The sequence below is a fragment of the Culex pipiens genome, unplaced genomic scaffold, assembly GCF_016801865.2.
Source record: "Culex pipiens pallens isolate TS unplaced genomic scaffold, TS_CPP_V2 Cpp_Un0004, whole genome shotgun sequence".
NCBI classification, from domain to species: Eukaryota; Metazoa; Arthropoda; class Insecta; order Diptera; family Culicidae; genus Culex; species Culex pipiens.
Window position 1 is genome coordinate 194,955 of NW_026292821.1, and position 23,709 is coordinate 218,663.

At 48.4% G+C, this 23,709-nt stretch overlaps 3 protein-coding genes across 8 annotated transcripts in view; all 3 read left to right on the forward strand.

Moving 5' to 3' along the window:
* The window catches only part of LOC120431258 (uncharacterized), a 127,014-nt gene that overhangs the window by 50,402 nt on the left and 52,903 nt on the right, over positions 1-23,709 (forward strand). For all 5 annotated transcript variants that reach the window (XM_052711384.1, XM_052711385.1, XM_052711388.1 and 2 more), the window contains exon 2: positions 1,019-1,226. The gene's annotated coding sequence lies outside the window, so the exon portion shown is untranslated. The remainder of the gene's footprint in view (positions 1-1,018; positions 1,227-23,709) is intronic.
* LOC128093712 (uncharacterized) lies at positions 8,001-9,209 on the forward strand. 2 transcript variants are annotated; one of them, XM_052711391.1, is made up of 3 exons: positions 8,001-8,065; positions 8,174-8,515; positions 8,579-9,209. In XM_052711391.1, the coding sequence occupies exons 2-3, from the start codon at positions 8,297-8,299 to the stop codon at positions 8,855-8,857; spliced, it is 498 nt and encodes a 165-aa protein (XP_052567351.1). In that variant the 5' UTR covers positions 8,001-8,065; positions 8,174-8,296; the 3' UTR covers positions 8,858-9,209. The 2 variants fall into 2 exon arrangements, with proteins under 2 accessions (XP_052567351.1, XP_052567350.1); XM_052711390.1 differs by having other exon boundaries at positions 8,007-8,515.
* On the forward strand, positions 12,342-17,453 carry LOC120431257 (uncharacterized). Its single transcript, XM_052711376.1, is given in 5 exon segments — positions 12,342-12,360; positions 12,405-12,570; positions 14,857-16,300; positions 16,302-16,413; positions 16,416-17,453. Coding segments are annotated over 5 exon segments (2,469 nt in total). The 3' UTR covers positions 17,144-17,453.

Here is a 23,709-nt window from a genome sequence, read left to right on the forward strand (position 1 = left end):
TCCCGGCGGCTCTTCACAGCGGCTAAGTCCCGGCGGACTGCGGCCTCCACCGCTAAGTCCGGCTGGACTGGGGCCTCTGCTACTGGTGGCTGCTGGCGGGTCCTGCTGGACTGGGGCTTCTTCAGGATCTGGAACTGGACTGGGCTTGAACTGGCTGGAACTGACTGGAACTAACTGCCCTCCTCAAGAATTTTGAGGTTTTTATAGTCAGTCCCCGAAAACTCTACTAAATTTTGTTCTGCTAAAAGTGGTCCGTTTCGATGAGAAGCATCGATGAACCTCATGAATTAAATTATGCAGACCTCTGCAATTCTTCATGACTTTCCGTATGGTTTAGTGAGTACACCTCAAAATCGGAAGTCATGGGTTCGAACCATTGTCGTGAAACTTTAAATTATGTTATTGGAATATCAAAATTATGTTCCTAAAACATTCTCAAAAATGTTGGTCAATAATGAGAAGGTCCAATTCTCCATTGAACAAACATGCCAATGAATTTGGTTAAGCCACACCCTCAATTTCCCCTGTAGAATAACATCGCACATTCATAATTGAAAGCTTAACCATTTTTTTGATTGCCTAACAATTGGCGAAATTGAATAAAGGGCTTTTCAGGTGAGGATGACTCATGATCCACACCAGTACATAAGCATAATTATTTGTCGCGCAACGCGAGTCGACGTGTAAAATTATTTATGCTTGCGTAAGCGCGCATGGTCAGAACTGTGGTGAGGTTCGAAAAATGGACAAATTTAATGATTTAAATTTGAGGTCGCTGCACCACAACTCGTATAGCGCCATCTCTGAGATTATTTGCCACGGCGGGTACCCTATTAGGGGAAATGAATTTCGAGGAAATGGAATACGGGGAAATGTTGTTTGGGGAAATGAGCCTAGACCCGTAATAACGTGAGGTGTTTTCTTTAAAATGTCTGAGGTACAGCCAACAAACTTAAAAAAAGAATCTTCAAACGGCAGACCGTGTCCGATACATTTACATTTCTTTTTTTAATTGTAGTACATTATCAAGTTCATCGGAAACAAGCTCATGTATAAGCCCAGGATGCGAGAATGAAAAAGATTTTCTGGAAGAAACCAACATAACCTCATCAGATTTTTCAAAGAATCGAATGTTTGCTTCATATTGTAGTGTATTATCTCCAAATATGATTGAAATCGCGCCGTCAGTTTCGGAAAAAAGTGATGCATATCCGAGTCTTTATGTAGTAAGTATTACGAACATATCTATTAGAGTATAACAAAAATTACTTTTTTATGGACATTTAGGGACTTGTTCCGGCAAGCAAACTTAGCCCAAATCCCCAAGGTTCTACCGGCCACCGTCCTAACAATCTTCATTAGAACAGAATTCCTCCCAAGTTGGTGCACAACCTGTGTCTTTCCATGTGTGCATGTGTGTGTGTGAGCAATAAAATTACCACCGTGGATCCGTCTTTGATGAAACCTCGGTAGGCACTGAAATTGGTCAGAGGCTATCGTCAGAGGATGTATCGTTGCTGAATTCCACATCCGGTAACGGAGACTTGTAACAGTTGCACTTGTTAGCATTTATTTATTTATGTATTTTGGTTTTTCCGTTCGTCTTTAAATGCAATTTGATCTCCGTTACCACGGTAATCAATGTATGTGATGTTAGCCCTCACGACCGTTGGTAACATTCGTTACTGGTTTAAGACCTGGAGAGAGAATCTCGCTGAGGTCGCTCATGTTGAACCCTTCGGGAAGACGGAAAGGGACGGTCAGAGCCATTGCCGACCGCTAGAGTGGGACGGGAACTCAGATCTTTAAAGATCCGAAGAAGCCCGAGGCAATCTCCGGGAAACGACGTGCCAAAAGTACGTCTGGGGCCACCTTCCCCGTTCTGAGGAAGCTAGTACTCGTTCACTTTGTCCCAGACCTTTGTGAAGTGTGGAGTGCGCGGACTTTTATCCCGGGTTCCCTTTTTCCAGTCCTGAGGTTTGAAAGTGGCGTGGTAGTGTTTCCGGTTAGGTCTTAAATTCTAATTTCTCCCCCCTAGATCTCGTCGAGTTAGAATTGTGAGTGTGCTAAATAGTGAGCCTCAGTGCGGCCTAGTTAGAGATCAGGTAAAACCGTTAACCCGTGCGAATTATCCCCGTGCATGTGCTAACCCCATTCGCGAAGTTCGAAGGCTTCGCTTCCTTTCGCCCAACCAGCAAAGCAGCACCAGTAGGAGATCGAGCGCGCGTCCACCACCGCCCCGCATCGAGTGTGGGACAAGTTTTGACCCGGCACACGCTACATCGCCGGAAGAGACGAGTCGTCAACATCTCGTCTGGAGGCGGTCCATCCGCTCACGTGCTGGCCCCGAAAATCCATCTCCGGCCCGCGCAGCATCATCGAAGTCGACCGCGCAACCGCAGGTCAAACCGGCAGCGTTGTCCGCGCCGTCCGCGAGCACGCGGTGAGGAACATCAGCAGCAGCATCAGCAAGTAACAGGAGCAGCAGTCCGGTGAGTCTGTTCTATTTGCTCGGGTGAAGGGTGACGGCCAAAGAAGGCGTCACGAACGTTTTCCGTTCCGGCTGCGGCCGTAGAGCGGACGCCATTGTTCGCACGGCGTCCATTTTAAACGCGCGTGTTGCTATGCGCTCGGAGTTTGTCGGCTTTTATTAACGCGCCCCACACGTCCACGAAATCGCACTCTAGTGCCTTTTGTCTGCCGCAGTCCGCTTGACTGCCGGTGACGTCAGCGATCAGCTGTTCCAGCTGACGAGCTGAAGATTTGAGGAGAGAGCACAAAAGCACGGGGTAACAGAAGAACAAACAGTAGAAGTAGGGAGAGCAAACGCACACAGTAGGAAGATGGTTAGGTAGACGTTGAAGACGAAACAATGAATGAAATACAAAACCTTAGACTAGTCCAATAAAATGATCACCTCTTTCTTGATTCCCTGCCAACTAAATTTGTGTAATTGTGTTGGAGTTAAATAAAGTCCCTGCGTTAAAATGAGCTCACGTGTTAGTTTTTTTGGTCGATCCGGAGCGCTGCTTTCGTCACTTTAGGGTCCGTTCCCAGTCCTTTCCTCCCCAATGCAAAAGTTCTGCGTATTTCCCATGCTTCGTGAAGTTCTCTGGTGGCGGGTGTCGGTACTACCCATGATGATTCATACGGGCACGGGGGGTCCTATACTGGCGGATTTCTGAGGAGCTTTTTCGGGAGGCTGAGCTTTCCGTACCGTTCTTGTGGGTCACTTTGGTACGCTGGCCGATTCGATCTTGCTTCTTCCCTGGTTCAACCGAGCACCTCTTCGAGAGTCTCAAACCGGGCAAATTTAACATGACGGGCAGTCTCCCTCACGGGAGTGGCGCATAAGCTGCACCGTTTCCAATCGATCGAATCGCAACGGCTACAGACTAGGGGGATTGTCGGTGTTAACCGTTTACGCGACTGGCGACATTGGCGAATCTCCCAGTGGTGGCTCAGGTTCAGCCATGCCAGATATACAGATAAATCTGTATTTGACAGATTTTCCGATCCCAAAAATCCCAAAAATCTGTATATACAGATTTTTTAAAAATTATTTTATTTAAAATTTTCAACAATTCAGTAATTAATTATGTTTTAACATAATTTAAAAGCTTAAAACTGCTGTTAAAATTTTTAAAATTTCTTCTGTGGCTTCGATTTTTACATGATACAGATGAAATACAGATTAATTTTCAAGAAAATACAGATTTCTCAAAAAATAATCTGGCAACGTTGCTCAGGTTTCAGCTCGAGGGCAGCGAAATCGAATTGCATTCATGCTGGCTCGTTCTTTCCGGCTAACCCCCTCGCCAAGCCAAACATCCATGTAGTGCTTCTTGTTTTCGTCGCTGTCGGGTAGATAAGCGAGGTTGAATCCTATTAGTTGGGACCGCTCGGGGTAGGATTCTTGACCTGCGGAAAATGTGGAACTTCAACTGCGGCTCGTGGAACTTCAAATGCTTCTACCGCAGGCGGTGAATCTGGCCATTTTGATTGAAGAAGTGTTAATCCGGTGACCTCACCAAAGACACATGCTTATTCCTCGGTTCGTAGGAAGGTGTGGCCAATCATGTCAAAATGGCCATTTTCATTACCAATATCAAAAACCATGAATTTTGATACCCATATTGCCGCAATTTGTATGGTTCCATAAATGTCCTCCCGGGAGAACCTTTTCCAGGGCACTGGCCACTCCGGGTGTGGCCGATCCTGTCAAAATGGCCATTTTCATTAACAGTATCAAAAATCATGCATTTTGATACCCATATTGCCCCAATTTGTATGGTTCCGTAAATGTCCTCCCGGGAGAACCTTCCCTCAGGGCAATGGCTACTCCGGGTGTGGCCAATCCTGTCAAAATGGCCATTTTCATTACCAGTATAAAAAACCATGAATTTTTATACCCATATTGCCCCAATTTGTATGGTTCCGTAAATGTCCTCCCGGTAGAACCTTCCCTCAGGGCCATGGCCACTCCGGGAGTGGCCAATATCCTAACAGTTTGGTCCCAACCCCATTGCCCCAAATCATTCTGGTTTTCGGGTGACCGTCCTAACAATATTCATTAGAGCAGAATTCCTTCCAAGTTGGTGCATAACCTGTGTTTTTCAATGTGTGCATGTGTGTGTGTGTGAGCAATAAAATTACCACCCTGGATCCGTCTTTGATGAAACCTCGGTAGGCACTGAAATTGGTCAGAGGCTATTTGTTAGCTTATACAAATTTTGCCTCGTCTCCTGCTTTCTTGGAACACTCACGCGAGAATGCTGTTGCCACTGTTGCCACATTTCATGCGAATTATATAACCCAGACACGAGATTTTCTTACAGAATTGGTTCTGTTAGAATCTTGCTAGAATAATTCTAGCAGCCCTGTCAGAATTCTTCTAGAATTTTGCAAGAATTTTCTAATAGAAAATACTGCTGGCCTTTAACCGGTTCAGCTCGTGTTTCAACAAGTTTAATTTTCACTCGTTTTATTCAACGTCGACATTTGAACACGTTTTTTCGGAAGCAACACCATCATCGAAAACCTACGTGCTTTAGTTTGAAGGACCAGTCGGAGGCAGAAGTCATGGCCACACTGCTGTTATCGGGCTTCAAAAGTGGCCACAAACTGGTGTCCATCTGGCCAAACATCCCTGGTGCCGGCGGCCATTTTGTTATTCCGAGTTCCGAGGACAAACTCAAGATCCCCAATGATTAGCTGGCAGATTACAACTTCTCATCACAGGTAAGCGATCACTCTTAAAATTGCGCGACGCCTATTACGAATCGATTTTTTAAGCATGAAGGCGATGATCTCAACATACTCCGCTTGTTCAACCGAACTTTCGTGGTCCTGCGGTTCTGGTGACATCCAGGCATCGATTCTGAAGTTTGGATTCCTCATCCTCGGCAACTTGGGCTACTCAGGCAGACCGGATAGCGGAACAGTAAAAAATGTCGGATGCACAACAGCTGCTTCTTTGATGGTGTTGCAGGGAATCTGAGTATGTGTGCAGTGAATGATATTGTAATGAAAATTGTAATAAATTTCGTTTGAAATAAAACACAGTTTTTTTCTGAAATATTTTCAGCAATAACATTCGAATAAAAATCCAGCAGGATTCTAACAAAATTCTTAACTGAACATTTCTAGCAAAATTCTAGCAGGATTCTAGCAGATTCGCCTGACAGCTGGATCTAGCAGAATTCTAGCAAAATTCTTACAGAACCGATTAATTTCACCGGTTCCTGCTAGAACCGGTTATTGCATTTGAGCTAGAATTCTCAAAGAGTTCTTGAGAAAATCTAGCAGGGTGATGGCAGCGTTCTAGTAAGAATATATTCGCTCTGTAAGATTTTTGTAAGAATTCTGCGAGAACGCCGTGACTGGGAATAACTACCCAGTCACGGCGTTCTCACAGGATTCTTACAGAGTTCTAACAGAGCGAAAATATTCTTACTAGAACTGTGCCGTCATTCTGCCAGATCTTTGCAAGAATTCTCAAAGAATTCTAGCTCAAATGCAATAACCGGTTCTAGCAGAACCGGCGAAATCAACCGGTTCTGCTAGAATCCTGCTAGAATGCAGCTAGAACTGTTCTGACAGGCCAGCTGCTAGATTTCTGTTAGAATCTTGCTAGAACGAGCTGGCAGAAATTTTCTGCTAGAATCCTGCTAGATTTTTGTTAGAATAAATGGATAGAATTTTTTGGGTGAAAAGTTTGTTTGAAAATTTATCTTTATTCAAAAATCACCTCTTACAACACATTTTTAAGCAGACACTTTTCACTTAAACACTTATTATTTCACGTTTTCTGATGCGATTGGAGCAAACAATTTCTGCAGGTCTTGATTCCACCTCACGTTTGTTCGCATGGTTTTAATGTGCCGGTTCCGGATGGATACATTCCATAGAAGTTAACACACAACGACTTGAAGTAATCGAGGATAAACCATATTCCGTGGTGGAACATTTCGATTGCGCAGTTTTCTGGGATGCTCCACGTGTGGAATCGCCGACATCTCCGGTGCTGCGCTCACCGGCCTCCGAGAAACAGCTATCTGCGAATTCATCTGTGAATTAAAAAGCAGAATGTTGTGTGTTTTGGATTGATTAAAATTACTCAAGTTCATTTTACTTACCGAATTAGGCAGTGCAGGGGAAAATGCATCTCCATTCAAGGCAAGAACGTTTGAAAAAATGAACTTGCCTGAACAAGTTCAATGACAAGATGGTTATTGCGGAAATCACATTCGCCACAAAGCGGTTGGGCGGAAATGACATCATTTTCGACAGATTTTGCCCTGTCAGAATTTTCTCACAAAATTCTTATAGAATTCTAACAGATTTCATTCTGTCAGAATGTTGTAGCAAAATTCTAACAGAAATCTAACAGGCCTGCTAAAATCATTCTAGCAGGATTCTAACAGAGCCAACTCTGCTAGAAATTCCCGTGACCGGGTATAATTGCACGGACGGTGTACTCATCGCTGATTACTCTTTTTACCCAAATTGAGGAGCTCTCCGAGGGGGACGACACTCACGCAAAATGGGCTGCAAGCCGAGGGGGATGACACTCCCGCGATGAGCTCGCGATTCAACTGCGATGACCTTCGATGAACGCGATCTGCCACGATTGCCAAGAATGAGCGCGATCTGGCGCGATTTCACCGCGATGTGAGCGCGATGTAGAAAAATCGCGCGATGTGAGCTGTACACTGCTCGAATGAGTTTGACAGCAACCAAATGACAGGTCTTGCTGAAATTCGATTCGAGCAGTGGAAGAGCAAAACAAAACAAAATAAACACGTGGGAAAAGTGGATGTTGGAGGATAAATGTTCCACCGGATTTCCAAAACCAGGAAGAAGGACACCCGAAAGCCCGCCATGAAAGAGATGGACGGCGGCCTCGAGAATTTTCGCCGAAGAAGACCAAGCCGGAATGACCCCTGTGAAAGGCGAGGAAGTCACCGCCGTCGATTCGCCAGCCCAAGCGACATCCCATGTCGACGGTCCAGATGAGTCCTTGAGCTGGAAATCGTCGTGGAACCCGCACTCTTTGAGCCCAATTCCAACCCGATCCCCTGCCTTCCTTGCCACATTCCTCCCAGATTATGGTTTTCGTAGAATCGGTGCCAGAGAACGTCATCCAGACTACGAACAACCCAATCAGTTAGCTGGACGCACAATCGCTCGAGCTGGCCGGTTGATTCGGTGGTTTTGCATCCACGCCGGCGGCCACGACCGCAACCAGTAAGGCCATGAGCAGTGCCGCGAGCTGCCAGAGAGAAGGTTTCCGATAAAAGTAGCAGTGGTATCTCGTTAAGTAACAGCCCGGCAAGAAGCAGCTCGAGCTTGAGTGGCGGAAGACCCACGACAACGACCAGTAGCAACAACCGAAGTGATCCGCTGTACCACTTGCAGCAGCTGTAACTGTGGCCACGGCTGTTGGAAATAGCAGCAGCATCAGTTCCGAGCACGATAAGCTGCTCAACTAGCTATGCAACCAACCCGCCCAGGTCCCCCCGGATATACCACCATTCAGCTGCGGACGGACCGTCGTCCAATGGTAAAAGACTGCCCTACATTGAGGACTCACACGTGCTCGTAGAGCCCGGCGCCACTTGACTACCGTAATTAACATTCTCGCTATCTTTCTTCTTTGCACATTTTTCAGACGCCGAACTTCACGAGGTCACGACATCCGGTCGGACCTACTGCCCATGCCCACGCGGGTTTGTCTGGGTTTGTCTAGGTGCACGTGTCCAATATCATTCAGCATAAGGCTATAGCGCACGACATGAAGGACGACATGGAAAGACGACACGAGGACGAACGAAACCATGTCGGAGTGCATCGTAGAAATCAACCCTATCTGAACCAGTCGCTCGAGACGGTCAACCCGGAGGATGGTTTGGTGGTGGCGGTGGACGGCTCGCGGGTAACCATCTATAACTACGAGTGGGTCGAGTGCATCAACGCGCTCAACGGTTGCCCCGATATACCGATTGCCCTGCAGGTAAGCAAGTCGACACTATAATAATCTTGCTGAATCTAAAAACGGTTCTTTAAAAACCATTAGGAAATGGCAAACAACCTCAGCTGTCAGGACCTTGACGCGTACGCGAACCTAATCGGCATGAACGAGTTCTGCAAGACGCGATGGGCAGGCAACCAGAACCAGCTGGTGACGTCAAATCACCAACTCGAGCGCCCTCCAGCTCGCTCGAATATTCAATGGAACCACCATCTACTGCATCGTAGTGGACGGAACGTTCGGGGTCTTCTTTCGCCGCGATTTCGGCTTCACCTCAACCGCCTCTGTCGCCTTCATCGGTATCCTATTGTTCCAAATCATTAAATATTTGACCAACATCACCGAAAACATCAGCCAGCAGAAACGCTGAAAAAACTTCATCAACCGAATCTACTTCGCCTTCACGACGTGCGTGCTCTGCTCGAACATCTCCATCGTGCTAGAACAAAAGATCCTCTCGTACGTACTGGTTAGCCCTTCCTGTTGGCCATCTACAACGTCAAAAAAGCAACCACGATTTTTGCCTTGCGCTGGTCCGCCCTTTCCAAAACTACTCGCGCTAGCGTTGCTCGGAATAGCGCTGGTTCGCATCTGCAGTGGGCACTTCCGGTGTCACGAGGAGCAGGGCAACTGCACCGACTGCCTGGTGAACGTCCCGGAAGGCGACCGGATTGGGTGCCGGTCAAAGCTGTGGTGCTATAAGTGGAATTTGAAACGTTGTATTAAGTTTTGAGGTCGTGTGGAAATTTGAAGGGCAATGTGGTGAATGTACTGCTGATGCGGTAAGGACCGTCGGTCTTGCGCCCTTGGACACTTTGCGTTGGCGCAAAAAAAAAGGCAACCTGCATCACCTGGCCACGCGTGCCTGGGTCGTCAATGGCCTGCTGTTGATCCGCTCGGTAAACGCGTCGCAGCACATCTTGTTATTCCCGGCCATCAACTCAACCGCGATGAACGCGTCCGGGCAGACTCACGGTACGTTGACGCCGTGCCTTCACGTCCTGCTGCTCGATGCTCATCTTCCCATCATGACAACTCGCACTCCACATTCGACTCTCCTCCGGATTTGTTTGTTCGGATTCTCCGTTTGGCTAACGTTCGGACCGCCGTTTGGCTAACGTTCTCTTCGACTGCAAATTGTCCTTGTCCAATTTGGCGGAGCCTTTGACGTCATCTTCCGGTTTGTCACCTGTGGCAGTGGAGTCGTTGTTGATTTATTGGGTTTTTCAGCTTTTCCTTGGTTTTGGTCGCATTCTTGATGATACGGCGTCGTATACGGCTGCTTAGTGGTTTTGGGGTAGCTCAGCCGGAAGTGGACGTAGCCGTAGTCTGGTTTAGGGCTGCATTTTCGTTGAATCGGGGTTGCAGTTTTTCCGAGTCGATCGGGAGTGAAAAAATCAAGAAGGACTTTTGCTGCGCCGAAACGAGATAGCAGTCCTGGCATGTTAGGATGGCCACGAGAAAGTCACGGAACACCGGTTCGGGGCAGAGGATGCGTTTGGAGGCTTACGTGCTGTAGAACTTGATCTTTTCCTTCGTCGTGTCCTCGACCTTGTTCAAATCCTCGCTGTGTGTACTTGCTAGCAGGTGCCGTAGCTGCTTATGCGAGTCGTGCCGGCAAAACAATTTTCGACGGTGAGAAGACTCCACCGCAGGATTACAGCTCGTACAGCGGCCAGAACTTGTGTGAACAATCCCCACGGGTTCAACTCGCCGTTGATTGTACTCAACTACGTCCGTCCTTGAGCTTGAGCGGCCTTCCAGGAAGCTGGAACTTTTCACTCTGAACGGAAGAAGAAGGCGGTATTGCCCCAATTGAACAGACCTCGCAGCCACAGCGAACTGTCTACAATGGACTAGCTGCTCGTCGCAATCGCCGGCAACTTCCTACCGGTTCCGCCTCGATGTATCATCTCCGTCCCCACCATCGCTCCTCTGCTGAACGTCCTGCCCAAACGAAAGAAAACAATAAACAATTAATAAAAACCGAAGCATGCTGGCTCCAGGTCATCGCAGACGAAATAGTTCCGGCCTGGTTCCGGCCTTAACAATCCCGTTTTATGATTCTGCCGCAATCCGTCCTGAAAAAAACAATTTAGTTTATTTACATCATTCTGCTCGAATCAACAAAAGTAAACATTGAAGCAGTGCGCCCAATTTCATGGGAAACTGCTAGAACGAATAATTTCTGGCAACTCTGACTGCATGAATGAAAATTTTCATTCGAGCACGATCTGAGCACGATGAGCACGATGAGCGCGATCTGGCGCGATTTGGCACGATGAGCTAAAAACGACCGCGATGAAGGTACGATAAGCAAAGATGAAGGAATTTGGTGCGATTTGGCACGATTTGAATGAAATCGCGGAGTGTCATCCCCCTCGCTGCAAGCAGTGTTTGAAAAAAGTTTCTGACCAGGACCGCATAGCATGCCGCGGGTATTGCGGAGCAATTTTCCACATGATTTGCGCCAAGGTGGACGTCCCGCTGCGGGAGCAGCTGGATTTGAACCAGACGCAAGTATTCTGGATGTGTGGGGAATGTGCCAAATTGTTCTCCAACAGTCACTTCCGCCGCGTCGTTAAGGACCACGATGTGGGCAACTCGGAGATTGCCGAGTCGATGAAAACAATGCAGAACGACATCGCGAATCTTACGTCGACGATTACCGATCGACCCAATCGACATCATTGTCCACACCCACGTGGCCAAACAAACGACAGCGCGGCTCCAGCACAGATACTCCCGTGAAGGTCGCTATTCCAACCGCCTCTCGCGGAACGAAGGCTATGAATTCAGTTCCAGTAATCGCAGCTGAGCCGAACGACCTGTGGTACCTGTGGCTCTCCAGTTTCCCCCCGAGTGTCACGGATGAGGACATACACTCGATGGTGAAAGAGTGTCTCTCCGTCGAAGACGACGATCCCATCGTAGTGAAGATGCTCGTGAAGAAGGGTGTCGACGTTTCCACACTCTCGTCGGTGACGTTCAAAGTCGGAATCGGCCGGGACTACCGTGAATCGTCCATGGATGCAGCCAACTGGCCGGAACAGTCCGTCTTTCCGCGAGTTCGTGGACATCGACCGTAGACCATCGCCTACCGTATTGTCGGGGTTTTTGAGGCGCCGCCTGGAGTAATCTCGCAACGTCGTAGTTAGCCATAATTTGCCGCTCTGCCATCACCGGGACGCCTGTTAGAAAGTCCTATGGAAGCCCCCAATCCCCCCCTCACAGTCGAGTTCCCAGCCAGCGACCAGCACAGCCGTCCCGGGCCTGTGTTCGGGTGTCGGGAGGGGGTCTTCCAGGCCACATTCACAGGCGAGTACCATCCGTTATCGTTATCGTGCCCTGACAGTCCTTCGACTTCCAGCGTGCAGCCATGCCACTGGTTTGCCTTACACGGAACGACTTCTCATATTGCTGCCTTGTCATCACCGGGACGCATGTTATATGGTCGTAAGGAAGCCCCCAAACGCTCTGACGCAGTCGCGTTCCCAGCCAGCGACCAGCACAGCCGTCCCGGACCTGCGTTCAGATGTCGTGAGGGGGTCTCCAACCTACTTTCACAGGCCAGTATCCAATCACCAGCTCGAATGACTGTTTCGACCTTGACATTTTCTCGGATTCCAGCAAAAGTCCTGAACCAGGTCGTGACCCAAACCAAGACAGCCACCTGACGATACGACCATCACCGGGACGCACGGTATACGGCACTATGGAAGCCCCCGATCACTCCGTCATAGTCGAGTTCCCAGCCAGCGGCCAGCACAGCCTTCTGCTTTCAGTTCTCGGCCGAGTACAAGTCACCATGATCGAGCTGCCCGTGAGCATTTCACGGAATCGCAGGCTCCCACCCCACCTTCGTCAACAGACACCAATGCTAGTGGAACGTGTCAGCAGATCCGGTTCTACTACCAGAACGTACGAGGATTAAAAAGTAAAGTGGACGAGTTTTTCCTGAATTGCCTTGATTGCGAATACGACGTCATTATGCTGACCGAAACCTGGCTGGACGACTCAATAAATGCTGTGCAGCTGTTTGGAAATGCTTTTGAAGTGTTTTCTACTCATCGCAACGCCGGAAACAGCCGCCGTTGTTAACAGTGTACTCTGTGTTCTGATTTTACACAATTGATTGGGTTTCTTTTATACGTGTACATTAGGGTGGTCCAAATCCGAACTTTTTTGGGGCTACCCCCTGAAATCAAAGATTGTCCCATCACTAGGCTAAATTCCAAATTTGAGCTCATTCTGACCACGGGAACCCCTCCCTCCAATTGCTTAAAGTTTGTATGGGAAAAAACGTCAAAATGTATGGAGAAAAGCAACTGTTTTACTTTTTGACCTGTGGAGGGCGCCATAATTATCCGATTCTTACCATTTCTCAAATGTAGAACCTTCATTAAATTTAGAACAAGTTTTCCGAAGACACCATATTTTTAGGATTTTTTCCCGCGAAGTTATTAGCGCCCAAAACTGACCATTTTTGCGCGGCCAGCTGTAAAGGGCTACCTAACAACGATGTTTATTTCCAATTCGTAAACGCACGTGCTCTCTCTCAGGTTCAAACTCTCTCACGAGTTTGCTTGCCTGCCTGGCTGCCTGCCTGCCTGCTTACCAACAAGCGCGCGCTGTTTCTCTGCTTGGACTTTTGTCGTCGTCGTCGTTTTCGTTTGCTATCCACTGCGCTGCGTTCTTGGCATGTTTATTATCATTTTCAACTAAAATAGCAGGTTTGTTTTGGGATATATTTACCATATAAATTCTTAGATTATGTAAAAAATTAAAAAAAAAATAATTAATTAATTATCTGCTTTTGTTACAAGAAACACCATGAAGTTTGTTGAGATAAGGGAATTTCTTCAGATTTTTTAAAACTGAATCCAAATTTGTTCGAGCCTGACAGCATCAGCTCGAAGAAAATTTTGATGTTTTGGCAGCACAGCGCTTGCTGCGATGACAATTGGAAAGAAGTTGGCAACCCAGTCTGCGTCGTTGCTAACAACGAGAAAAACGCGCGCAACGACGTGCGCGCGGCTAGCAACAGCGCGTCGACGACGTCGCCCGAAGAGGAGTAAAGAGCGCGCGAAACGACGTGCGTGGCAACAGCGCGCCGTTGACGACGGCGAAGGAGAGAGAGAGCAAAAACACGAACGACGAGAGAATTTTTGGCGCGCAATGAAGAGCAGCGAGCAGAAGTGAGCGCGTCGAGACAAGTCTATCGCAAGCAGCCGAACCGGTCGGACGTCAAGTCGAGCGCGTCGCGATCGTCGGAAGGAAACACAAATAATCGCTAAAATTAAGTTAAGTAGCCGTAAATAGAATTAGTGAGAGAAAAATTCTAGTGTTTTTCTGTTTGCCTGTGATACTTCCGACCCTCCCAAGCTGGTTCCCCAAGTCCGCCTGAAGTGAAGTAAAAATACAGTCCGCTCCGAACATGGTCCTTCGAACCGGATAAATTGAACCAGAAGTGCCGGGATTTGCGGGGACAGTGAAGGACAAAAGGCGGAGGGTCGATTCTATCGCGGCAAGTGGGCACAAGGCCCACTGAGTTGAAAAAGACGCCGCGGGAAAAAGTGAACAAAGACGCCATCTTGGCTCAAAAAAGTGCTCAGAGTGAAAAAAGGCGACGCCATTTTGGAATCGGCCAGAGTGCGTCCGAAGAGCAAGTGAAAAAAGTGCTGAGCGACGCCATCTTGGATGCGTCCAGAACCTTCTGAAGCCGGAAAAAGGTTCCGGAAAGAAGGCTCAAGTGAAGTGAAGTTCCGGCCAAGAGGACACAAAGTTCCCCCAAGTACCGTGATTTCAGACTTGGCTGATTTCCGTGCTTGGTTCGGACACTGGGTCCGATCGTTGGTGTCCCTCTTGTGCCGAAAACTGCCATAAAGTGCCTGCAATAATTCCCGGGAGCGGCGCTGAGCAAGGACGCGGCGACTCCAGAGAAGAAGAAGCGGAAGTTGCAGGCAGAGTCGGAAGACGCTTTCGGGAACTGGTCCCGGCAGTGAACGCTAAAAGACTTCCGCGAAAGTGGTTCCGGAAAAGTTGCGCAGAACGTTTTGGAAAGTGGTTCCGGAAGTTCGGCGCAGAGTGCAAGTAAGCGGGAAGAAGAACCCAAAAGTGTAGTGAAGGCGAACGGTTCCAGCAGCCGTTCCGAAACAGTGCCCTGTCACTGAAGCAACGGTGGTCGAAGAGCTTCGCCCGAGGAATTCACCGGAGAGGCAGGTGAACTCGGAGAAGGCGGCCACACCGAAGAAGACAAGTGAAGAAGACCGGCGGAAAAAGCCCTGTTGCTACGTGCACTGAGTGTTCCCCTGCGGAGCAAGCAGTGCAAAGGAGATGGCGGAGATAAAGTGGTTCAGCGACGTCATCCACCAGCGTGAGCTGGCTCAAGGTAAGCTCGTTATCATTCTTGACAGCTTGAAAGATGCCACGACGCTCACATGGGCAGCGTTGAAGACGTGCCAGAAGGAGGTAGAAGCCGCGTACGATGCGTACCACACGGCGTACGGGCAGATCCTTGGCATGGTTCCGTCAACATCACGGGACGAGCAAGATGCCCTCTACGACGCCTTCGACGACCTGCACACAGAGGTCCTGACGGTCATCGAAGAGAAGCTGCTAGAAGTGAGCGAGCCCACACGACGAAGAAACGCGTACACGCCTGGTGTACCACAATGGGTGGACGAGACAACGAACCCAACAACCGCTAAGATCGTCGGATGCGCGAACGAGGCGGCCATCGACGAACCCCAGAAGCGTCCCGGGAAGCTGCTGGCAGAGCAGCTGGACACAGAAGATCGGGTACGACCGGAGTTTACCATCCCGCATGGTGAACGGTCCGAGAACAACCACAAGATTGAGCAGCCCAAGGTCATCGAGACGAACAAGATAGCTGACGTGGAGGACACGTCACAACCTGCCAAGGAGCCACCCGGACAAACCGTAACGGACAACCTGGGTCAACAACAAATGCCCATGACCGCCGGAAGAGAGCCGGCACAGACGTGCGACGTGTGCGGACTAGGCCAGCACAAGAGCTGGAAGTGTCCGGAGTTCCTGGAAAAGACAGTTCCCGAGCGGCTGTTCAAGACAAAAGAGAAGCGCCTCTGCTTCAACTGCCTCCGGACGGGACATACCTCGGCGCAGTGTGTGTCCACCGGAGCGTGCGCGACGTGCGAAAAGCGGCACCACACCCTGCTGCACGCCGAGTACCGGAGAAATCCCAAGCAATCGACAACACAAACAAGGGTGGAGCAACCTGGTGCTTCACAACAAGCCGAAACGAGTTCAGTGACGCCAGAGGCCAGCTCCTCTGGACAAGGACAACTAGTGCCCGACGCGCTTTCAGCCGTCGCGGACTTTCGGAATAAACCCTGCAGCCTACACCCCTGCCGTGGTTTATTAATAGCAGCACATTTGACGAAGGACACTCTGGACAGACACAACGCGAACGAGTTGGCTGGCGTCGAGCAGATGCAGCCACGTTCCGACACATCGATGATTCCTGCTGGAGTCCAACTCGCCGTCAGAGTCAACTTGGTGGCTCTGCGCGAGACGAGCTTCAGCCAGGTCTTGGACGGCACGATTGGAAGTGGCGCAGCACACGAAGAAACGGTCCTGATTCAAGGCACGGGGTTGGAGGATCGACCCAAACTGGAGCAGCACACCGAAGCCTGTGCACGAGAAGTTCGAACCTACAAGGATTCAAGTGAGGTGAGTGATCCAATGGATTTGAAGCAAGTTTACCTGCCGTTCCACGTGATGCTGCGAACATTCGAAGACGACGCTGGCTTTTCAAGCCGAGCGATTCCTGACCAAGGACACAAGGTTCAAGGTCCCACGACGCATCGCTCTGCTGCACTCAGCAGCGTACTTGAGAAAACTACAAACGCATGTGGAGGAGTAACGGTGCGTACAAGGGCGGTCTCGGCGCCGCACAAGGCTGCTGCAGTTGCCACACAGCCGAGCTATGAGTGCTCGAAACATTCAGTAGCTGCAGCACCGGCAAGGAAGACTGGAGGACTCGGTCCACACGAGCGGTCGGTAAACGCCGACCCACTGAAGCGAGCGTCACCAGACGGGACAGAAGAAAGTCCATGGAGAAGCAGAACAAGATGCCGGTTTCCGACAATCGGCAAGCACCAACAATCCCTGGAGTACATTCCACAAGTCGGCCAGGCCTTTTGGCGGCCCCTGCGACTGTCAACTGCGCTGACCGGCACATTCTGTAAGAACACAACGAAGATTAGCCCGGTTTTGGACAACAGGGCGAAAGGGGTTCGTATCAACTTGCGGGTCTCAAGAGCGCCCGGCGAAGAATTTAGAGAACACATACCTGGTCAAAGTATGGCCACACATAGGAGGCGAAAGAGTGACCTCTGGATCGCCTGGATATCAACGGCAGTTCTTCGCGGGTGGAGGATGTTCGAGCCTGACAGCATCAGCTCGAAGAAAATTTTGATGTTTTGGCAGCACAGCGCTTGCTGCGATGACAATCGGAAAGAAGTTGGCAACCCAGTCTGCGTCGTTGCTAACAACGAGAAAAACGCGCGCAACGACGTGCGCGCGGCTAGCAACAGCGCGTCGACGACGACGCCCGAAGAGGAGTAAAGAGCGCGCGAAACGACGTGCGTGGCAACAGCGCGCCGTTGACGACGGCGAAGGAGAGAGAGAGCAAAAACACGAACGACGAGAGAATTTTTGGCGCGCAACGAAGAGCAGCGAGCAGAAGTGAGCGCGTCGAGACAAGTTCATCGCAAGCAGCCGAACCGGTCGGACGTCAAGTCGAGCGCGTCGCGATCGTCGGAAGGAAACACAAATAATCGCTAAAATTAAGTTAAGTAGCCGTAAATAGAATTAGTGAGAGAAAAATTCTAGTGTTTTTCTGTTTGCCTGTGATACTTCCGACCCTCCCAAGCTGGTTCCCCAAGTCCGCCTGAAGTGAAGTAAAAATACAGTCCGCTCCGAACAAAATGAGTGGGAAAACAACGAAGAGTATCTTAAAGGAAGGCAGCAACTGAAAGATTTGAAAGTCGTTAACGATTGTGCAGAAAGAGGTGTTTCCTTAATCGAAAAATTTACAGGTAAACTGACAAAAAATGAAGAACAGTTACAATATTTGTTGCATGTGGTCGAGGAACACAGGAAGAAATTTCCAGAAAGCACAAAAAAAATTTAGAGGGTATGAATGAAAATTTGCAGCAATGATTTGTATTGATTGTTAATAAAGTATATTTTTGTTTAAAAAAAAACTACCTAAAGGAGCGAGGGGTGGAAAAGATGGCGGCGGTGTGGAAGTTGTGGATTTCCGTCGCGATTTATCTTGCCGATTTCGAAGTGTTTTTGTAGTGCTACGGTCCGGGAAAGTGCATCTATACAATAATTAAGTGGCAGGCTAACCGATTTTTGTGAAAATGACGCGTGTTTCTGTTTTGAAAGTGGTTTTTGGTCCATTTTAAGTTTTTGTTGTCGTGTATCTAAAGGCTAGTACGCTGATCGGAAGGAAAGGGGTCAAGAAACAGCTTTACGAACAGCAGAACAAAGAAGAGGGAACGATTTCTTGGGGCTTTTCTTCACCCTCTCTGGCTTGCTTACTCTGCCGCTATTGCCCATTTGAAATTTTTCTTGACCGATTCCTTCCGAAGTGCGTATACCGCTTAAGGAAGAAAAAAGCAGCCAAATGTCATTTCTGGCAGAGAGTTCGCTCTCGGAGAGCGTCACAGGAAGGAGAGTGTGTGTTCGATGAAGTGTTTTGGTTTGCCGATGACGCGACTCGACGTTGCTGTGCGGCGGAGAACAGTTTCCGGTTGGCGGGGGAGTCGGAGTGGCCGTCGCTTACTCTCCAAGGGCAAGGGTTCAGGTTCCTGAGTCGGGAGCAGGTGGAGGGGTGGTGCATGGTGAGAGAAGAGCGGTGACAGCACAAGCTGGTTGCTTGTGTGTGTATTTGTGTGAAGTGCAGATGGATTCTGCTGTTGCTTCATTTTTCGCGAGGTTTTCTGACAGACGTCATTTGAACTTTGAAGTGTAATTTTTGAAAATGGCAAAATCTACACATGCAGACTTTAGATATAACCTGCAGACTTTTTACAAACATTGGGTGAGCTCGTTTTATGGCGAGCTTGGGTTTGTGCGTGGTGGGTAGGGGAAGGAGGGTGGGTGTTATAAGCGTTAAAACTTGTGTAGTGGATTTGTTCGAGCCCCAGAGAAAAAATATTGTGAAACTGATTGAGGCAACATGTGAGAGGAGCAGCGGTCAGTAGGTCGGATGGTGAATACACGGAGCAGTAAGGCCGACGACAAACGGATTTGTGCGGTGCTGCAGTCGTCGGGCGGTGTGGTCGGGTTGCACCTGATTTCGATGCTGCGGCGGCGGAGCAGTCTACAGTCTTCAAGACCCCGGTGAGCTCGTTCTTTGATGACATTTCAAGTGTGTGTGTGTGTGTGTGTGTGTTTTTTTTTTTTTTTTACAAGGTCGGAATCTGCTATCAGACACCTGAGAATTCATTTCTCAGGTAGTGTGGGGTTGGGAAAACAAAAAGAGTTTTCCCGACCCACTAAACCAGTCCTTGAACGCCGTGCCCTTTTCCCCCCGGGACCACCTTTCGGTATAACTTCGGGGGGAGGCGTTGCATTTTCTGCACTAGTCTACTTACAGGATCTATGCCGGGTGCTAGAACCATTTCCTGTTTTACATACATATGAGTCCATGCGAGGGTTTAACCGCGCCCTAGAATCGCGTTGCTTTTGATCGGTTAGTCATAAGCAGCCCTCTCCTTGGACCATCGAGACGTTTACCGATTTGGTAGAGCCAACCGTCATAACGTGCTCTCCTTCACAGCCACACTCGTGGGTTTTCGACTAGGCTTCTAGTCGTTCCTCCTCTGGTCGCATTGCCACACTCGTGGGTTCTCAACTCCTGTGACCATCGAGACGTGTACCGATTTGGTAGAGCCGACCATCATAACGTGTTCTTGGCGATGTCGCTGCACATTCTTCGCACCACATTATCCGGGCTGGTGTCTGCTCCGATAATGGCCAGCATTTCGCTTCTCGCTGCCTCGAAGCGAGGGCAGCTGAACACCACGTGCTCCGGTGTTTCCTCGCAATCGACGCAGTCCGGACAGAGAGGAGACTCTGCATGTCCGAACCTGTGCAGGTACTTCCTGAAGCAGCCATGGCCCGACAGGAAATGTGTGAGGTGGAAGGTGACCTCTCCATGCCTTCTGCTCACCCACGTGGATACGGACGGCATAAGCCGATGCGTCCATCTGCCTTTCTCCGTGGTGTCCCACTCACGTTGCCACCTTACCAGCGATTCGGCTTTCGCAGCTTCCCGGATACCTCTCGTGCCTCTCCGGGTGTAGCGCACGATGTCCTCCTCCAGTGTGATGCCGATGGGGATCATTCCGGCTATGACGCCAACTGCTTCCGACGAAATGGTCCTGTACGCGCTTGCAACCCGCATGGCCATCAGTCTCTGCGTTCTGTCGAGCAGCGCTCGATTTCGCTTCGTCCCCAGCGCCGTCCACCATACCGGTCCGCCGTACCTAAGTATGGACGTCGCGACACTTGCCAAGAGGCGGCGCCTACTGCTCCTGGGTCCAGCGTTGTTCGGCATAATCCTCGACAGTGCCATGATCGCCTTAGCCGCCTTCTCGCAGGCGTAATCGACGTGGCTGTTGAAGTTCAGCCGGTCATCCACCATCACCCCGAGGTACTTGAGCGCTCTCGTCGAGTGCACGACGTGTTCTCCAACGTGTATCTGGGCCTGCTGCACCTTTTTGTGGTTACTGACCAGTATCATCTCCGTCTTGTGGTGAGCGATCCGCAGCTTCACCTCGAGCATCCAGTTCTCGATCATTGCGATTGCCTCCATAGCCAGCACTTCGACCTCCTTGACATTTTCGCCGGTTACCGTCAGCACTATGTCGCAAGGGTCCTGATTGCTCCAAAAAGACTCAGTCACTCGCGAGCATAAATCTAGAGCGACGAAAAATTGCTCTGATGTATTTCTACCGTTTGTCACTTCCAAACCAATCGCTACCGAACACTCTCTTTTTGCTCTTCCTCTCATTCAAATCAGGTAGTACAGCGAATGGTTCGGAGAGACCGATTTCGTTAAGTCGCTCAATGCTGACTGAGAATACTTTGCGATCGGCTTAGCTTTGATCGTTTAAGAAATTGCTTAAAATCAATGATATCAATAATATTTTGCAATTTTGTAGTTTACACAACATCAAAGACACATTTGGCAGCAATTTCCACCATACCAAATTCTAATTGACGGCAAACTGTGGTAGTGCAGGCCAAATGAGCACCGCGCTAGTATTTTTTTGGATCTCTCCTCTCTGAGCACATTCGTGTATGACTCGGGTCGACGGACGGAGTAGAAAAAGAAATTCACGAAGTATTTGTTTCGCTGAGTGAAGCGATTGAGCAAGCCGCTGGCAGAGAGCGGGTAGTGTTCGCTCGCGAATGGTTGCCTGCTGCAGTCGGCAAAGATTCATTTGGTGATGAGTGAGTGATTTCTGATCTTTGAACTGAAAATCAGGACCCTTGCTATGTCGTCTGCAAAGCCAACAATCTCTACGCCGTTGGGTAGCCCCAGTGTCAACACTCCGTCATACATTCCATTCCACAGTGCTGAACCCAGAATGGATCCCTGCGGAACTCCCGCGGTAACAACAACGGTTTTATGTCCATCGGCAGTGTCGTAGACCAGCACGCGGTTCTCGAAGTAGCTCTTCAAGATCATGCAAAAAAATAGTCAGGCACCTTCATTTTGTGCAGTGCTGCTGCTATGGCCGCCCAGCTCGCACTGTTGAACGCGTTCTTGACGTCAATCGTGACTATTGCGCAGCAACGGTTCCCCCTGCGTTTTTTCCTCCGCGCTTCGTCGGCTTTCTCGACCACTTTCCGGATGGCGTCCACCGTGGATCTTCCTTTACGGAAGCCGAACTGCCTCGCTGCTAAGCCATGCTCGCTCTCCGTGTACTTGGTCAGCCGGTTAAGGATGATCCGTTCCAGGAGCTTTCCGAGGGTGTGTGTGTGTGTGTGTTGAAGAATGAATCATGAGTGTGAGAGTAAAACTATTTGCGAGTGAGAATTTTTTTTTTGCGAGTTGATTTTCTCCTTTGCTGGAAATTCTACCCAATTTAGGGTTCTTTGTTATTTCTTATTTTTGCAGTACAGGCTGTTTTCATTATATTGATGCCATTCAAAAATGATTTCAAGTCTAATTTAAAAATCTTTCTCACTATAATGTTGAAGTCTGAAAAAAGGGTAAATTAGTTTATGTGTGTAAGAGAGTGTGAATGATTTTTTTTTGTTCTTTTTTCAGCCCAATAAATATTCAAAACCGCGTAAAATCTCCAGAATCGGTCGATAAATCCAAATCACATCTCATTGAGAGTTGCAAAGTAACCGCCGACCTTACAAGTCGCATTCTCAACGCCAGTCCGCAGTTTGTGTGCGCGTCGCCGCTTTTTTTAAAATGTGCACCGTAGACAAAAACAGTGTGGTTCTGGATTTTTGTCAACTCCAAAACCAACCAAGCCCAAAGCTTGTAAAAAAATTTCTCGCAGACCTTCAAGTAAACCAAGAAAACTTGCGAGCATTGCAATTATGCAATAGAAGAAAAATAGCCGTGTTGCAGTTCGCCGACTCAGCAATGGCCTCGTCCATCATCGACAAACCTCTGGTATATCAGGGTTGCAAAATCCCGATTTACCTGGACAACAACGCTACGGAAGTTCGTGTGCTTGACCTACCTCTAGGCATAAGCAATGATGACGTAGCCAAAGTGATGAGTAAATACGGCGAAATTTTAACCATCACCAACGACCGCTGGATTAACTTCTTCCCAGGGATCCCAAATGGAGTTCGGACCTTGCGGATGTTGCTGAAACAGCCAACGCCGAAATCAATCACTGTAAACAACGCTGCTGCAGCAGTGACGATTATAGGCAAAAAATCACTTTGCAAACTCAAAGCAAAGAACAAAAAATGTGGGGATTCGAGCAAAAAGGTGAACCAAAAAAGCAGTAAACCACCGACTGAACCTGAGCCAAGCAGCAGCAGCAGCAGCAGCAGAAAAAGCAACAACAGTAAACCAGACCAAAATGCAATGGAAACAAGTGAAATTGCCGAAGAATCTAACGATGGATTCGAGACCGTGCTTTCTAAGCACACTCGCAAATCCCGGAAGCGCTTGCAAGCATATTTGGACGCGGATTACGACTTAAGAACAAAACGAAGAGAGATTGCTGAAGAAGAAACAACAGATGAAGAAGACGAAGATGCCATACAAGCAAAATATAATTACAATAAGTGTTATGAGTTAACGGTTAAATCCTCGAAGGAAGAGGACGAAGAAAAAAGCAAAGAACTTGATAATTTAAGATCCAAATTTGCCCGTAAATATTTGAAACTAAGACAGAAATCGTTAGAAAAAAGGCATGGTATCAATTATTGAAATATAGCCAGACAAGTGATCAAAAACTTTGTAAACTTTCCTCTTCTACTATCCACCTTAAAGAGACGAATGCACAATGGTGTAAAATCTCTATAATAAATAAAAAAAAAAAAAAAACATCTCATTGAAAATCATCGTTATAGGGTCATCATTCGTTTTTGAATTTTTTGATTCGATTGTAAGCAGCGGGACCTCGTGGTTACTCTGCAACGTGTTTGATGGAGCCTTTTATTTGATATTTTATTCTTCATAAGTTCTTCTTTTATCATCGTTGATTAGAAGGCACGCCGCCGGTTTAGTTCGTTTAAGTTATTGCTTAAATTTCATTACAATCGGTTACGTGATTACCTGTTTTTTTTTTTCGTTTATATTCGTTGATCGTAATAGTTTATCCCAGCTGACAGTTTTAGTATTAACTCATCAAACTGTCGATTTTATTAAGAGTAAAGCGTCTTTTATTTACTATTTTTGAAATTTCCTCGCGTTATCTAAATTGTACAAACAGTAAAATATACTGACAAGTCCAGCCCATAGCACTACTGCTCGGTTGGCACGCGTTCGATTAAAACACTTTTAAATAATCAATTATTTATCTTTCCGCAGTCGGTTGCCTAAGATTTAAAATTTTCAACCGATAAACAAAATGCTCATGGTCACATCACTGCCACTCGTGAATCCTGACCTCATACCCATCTACTAACCC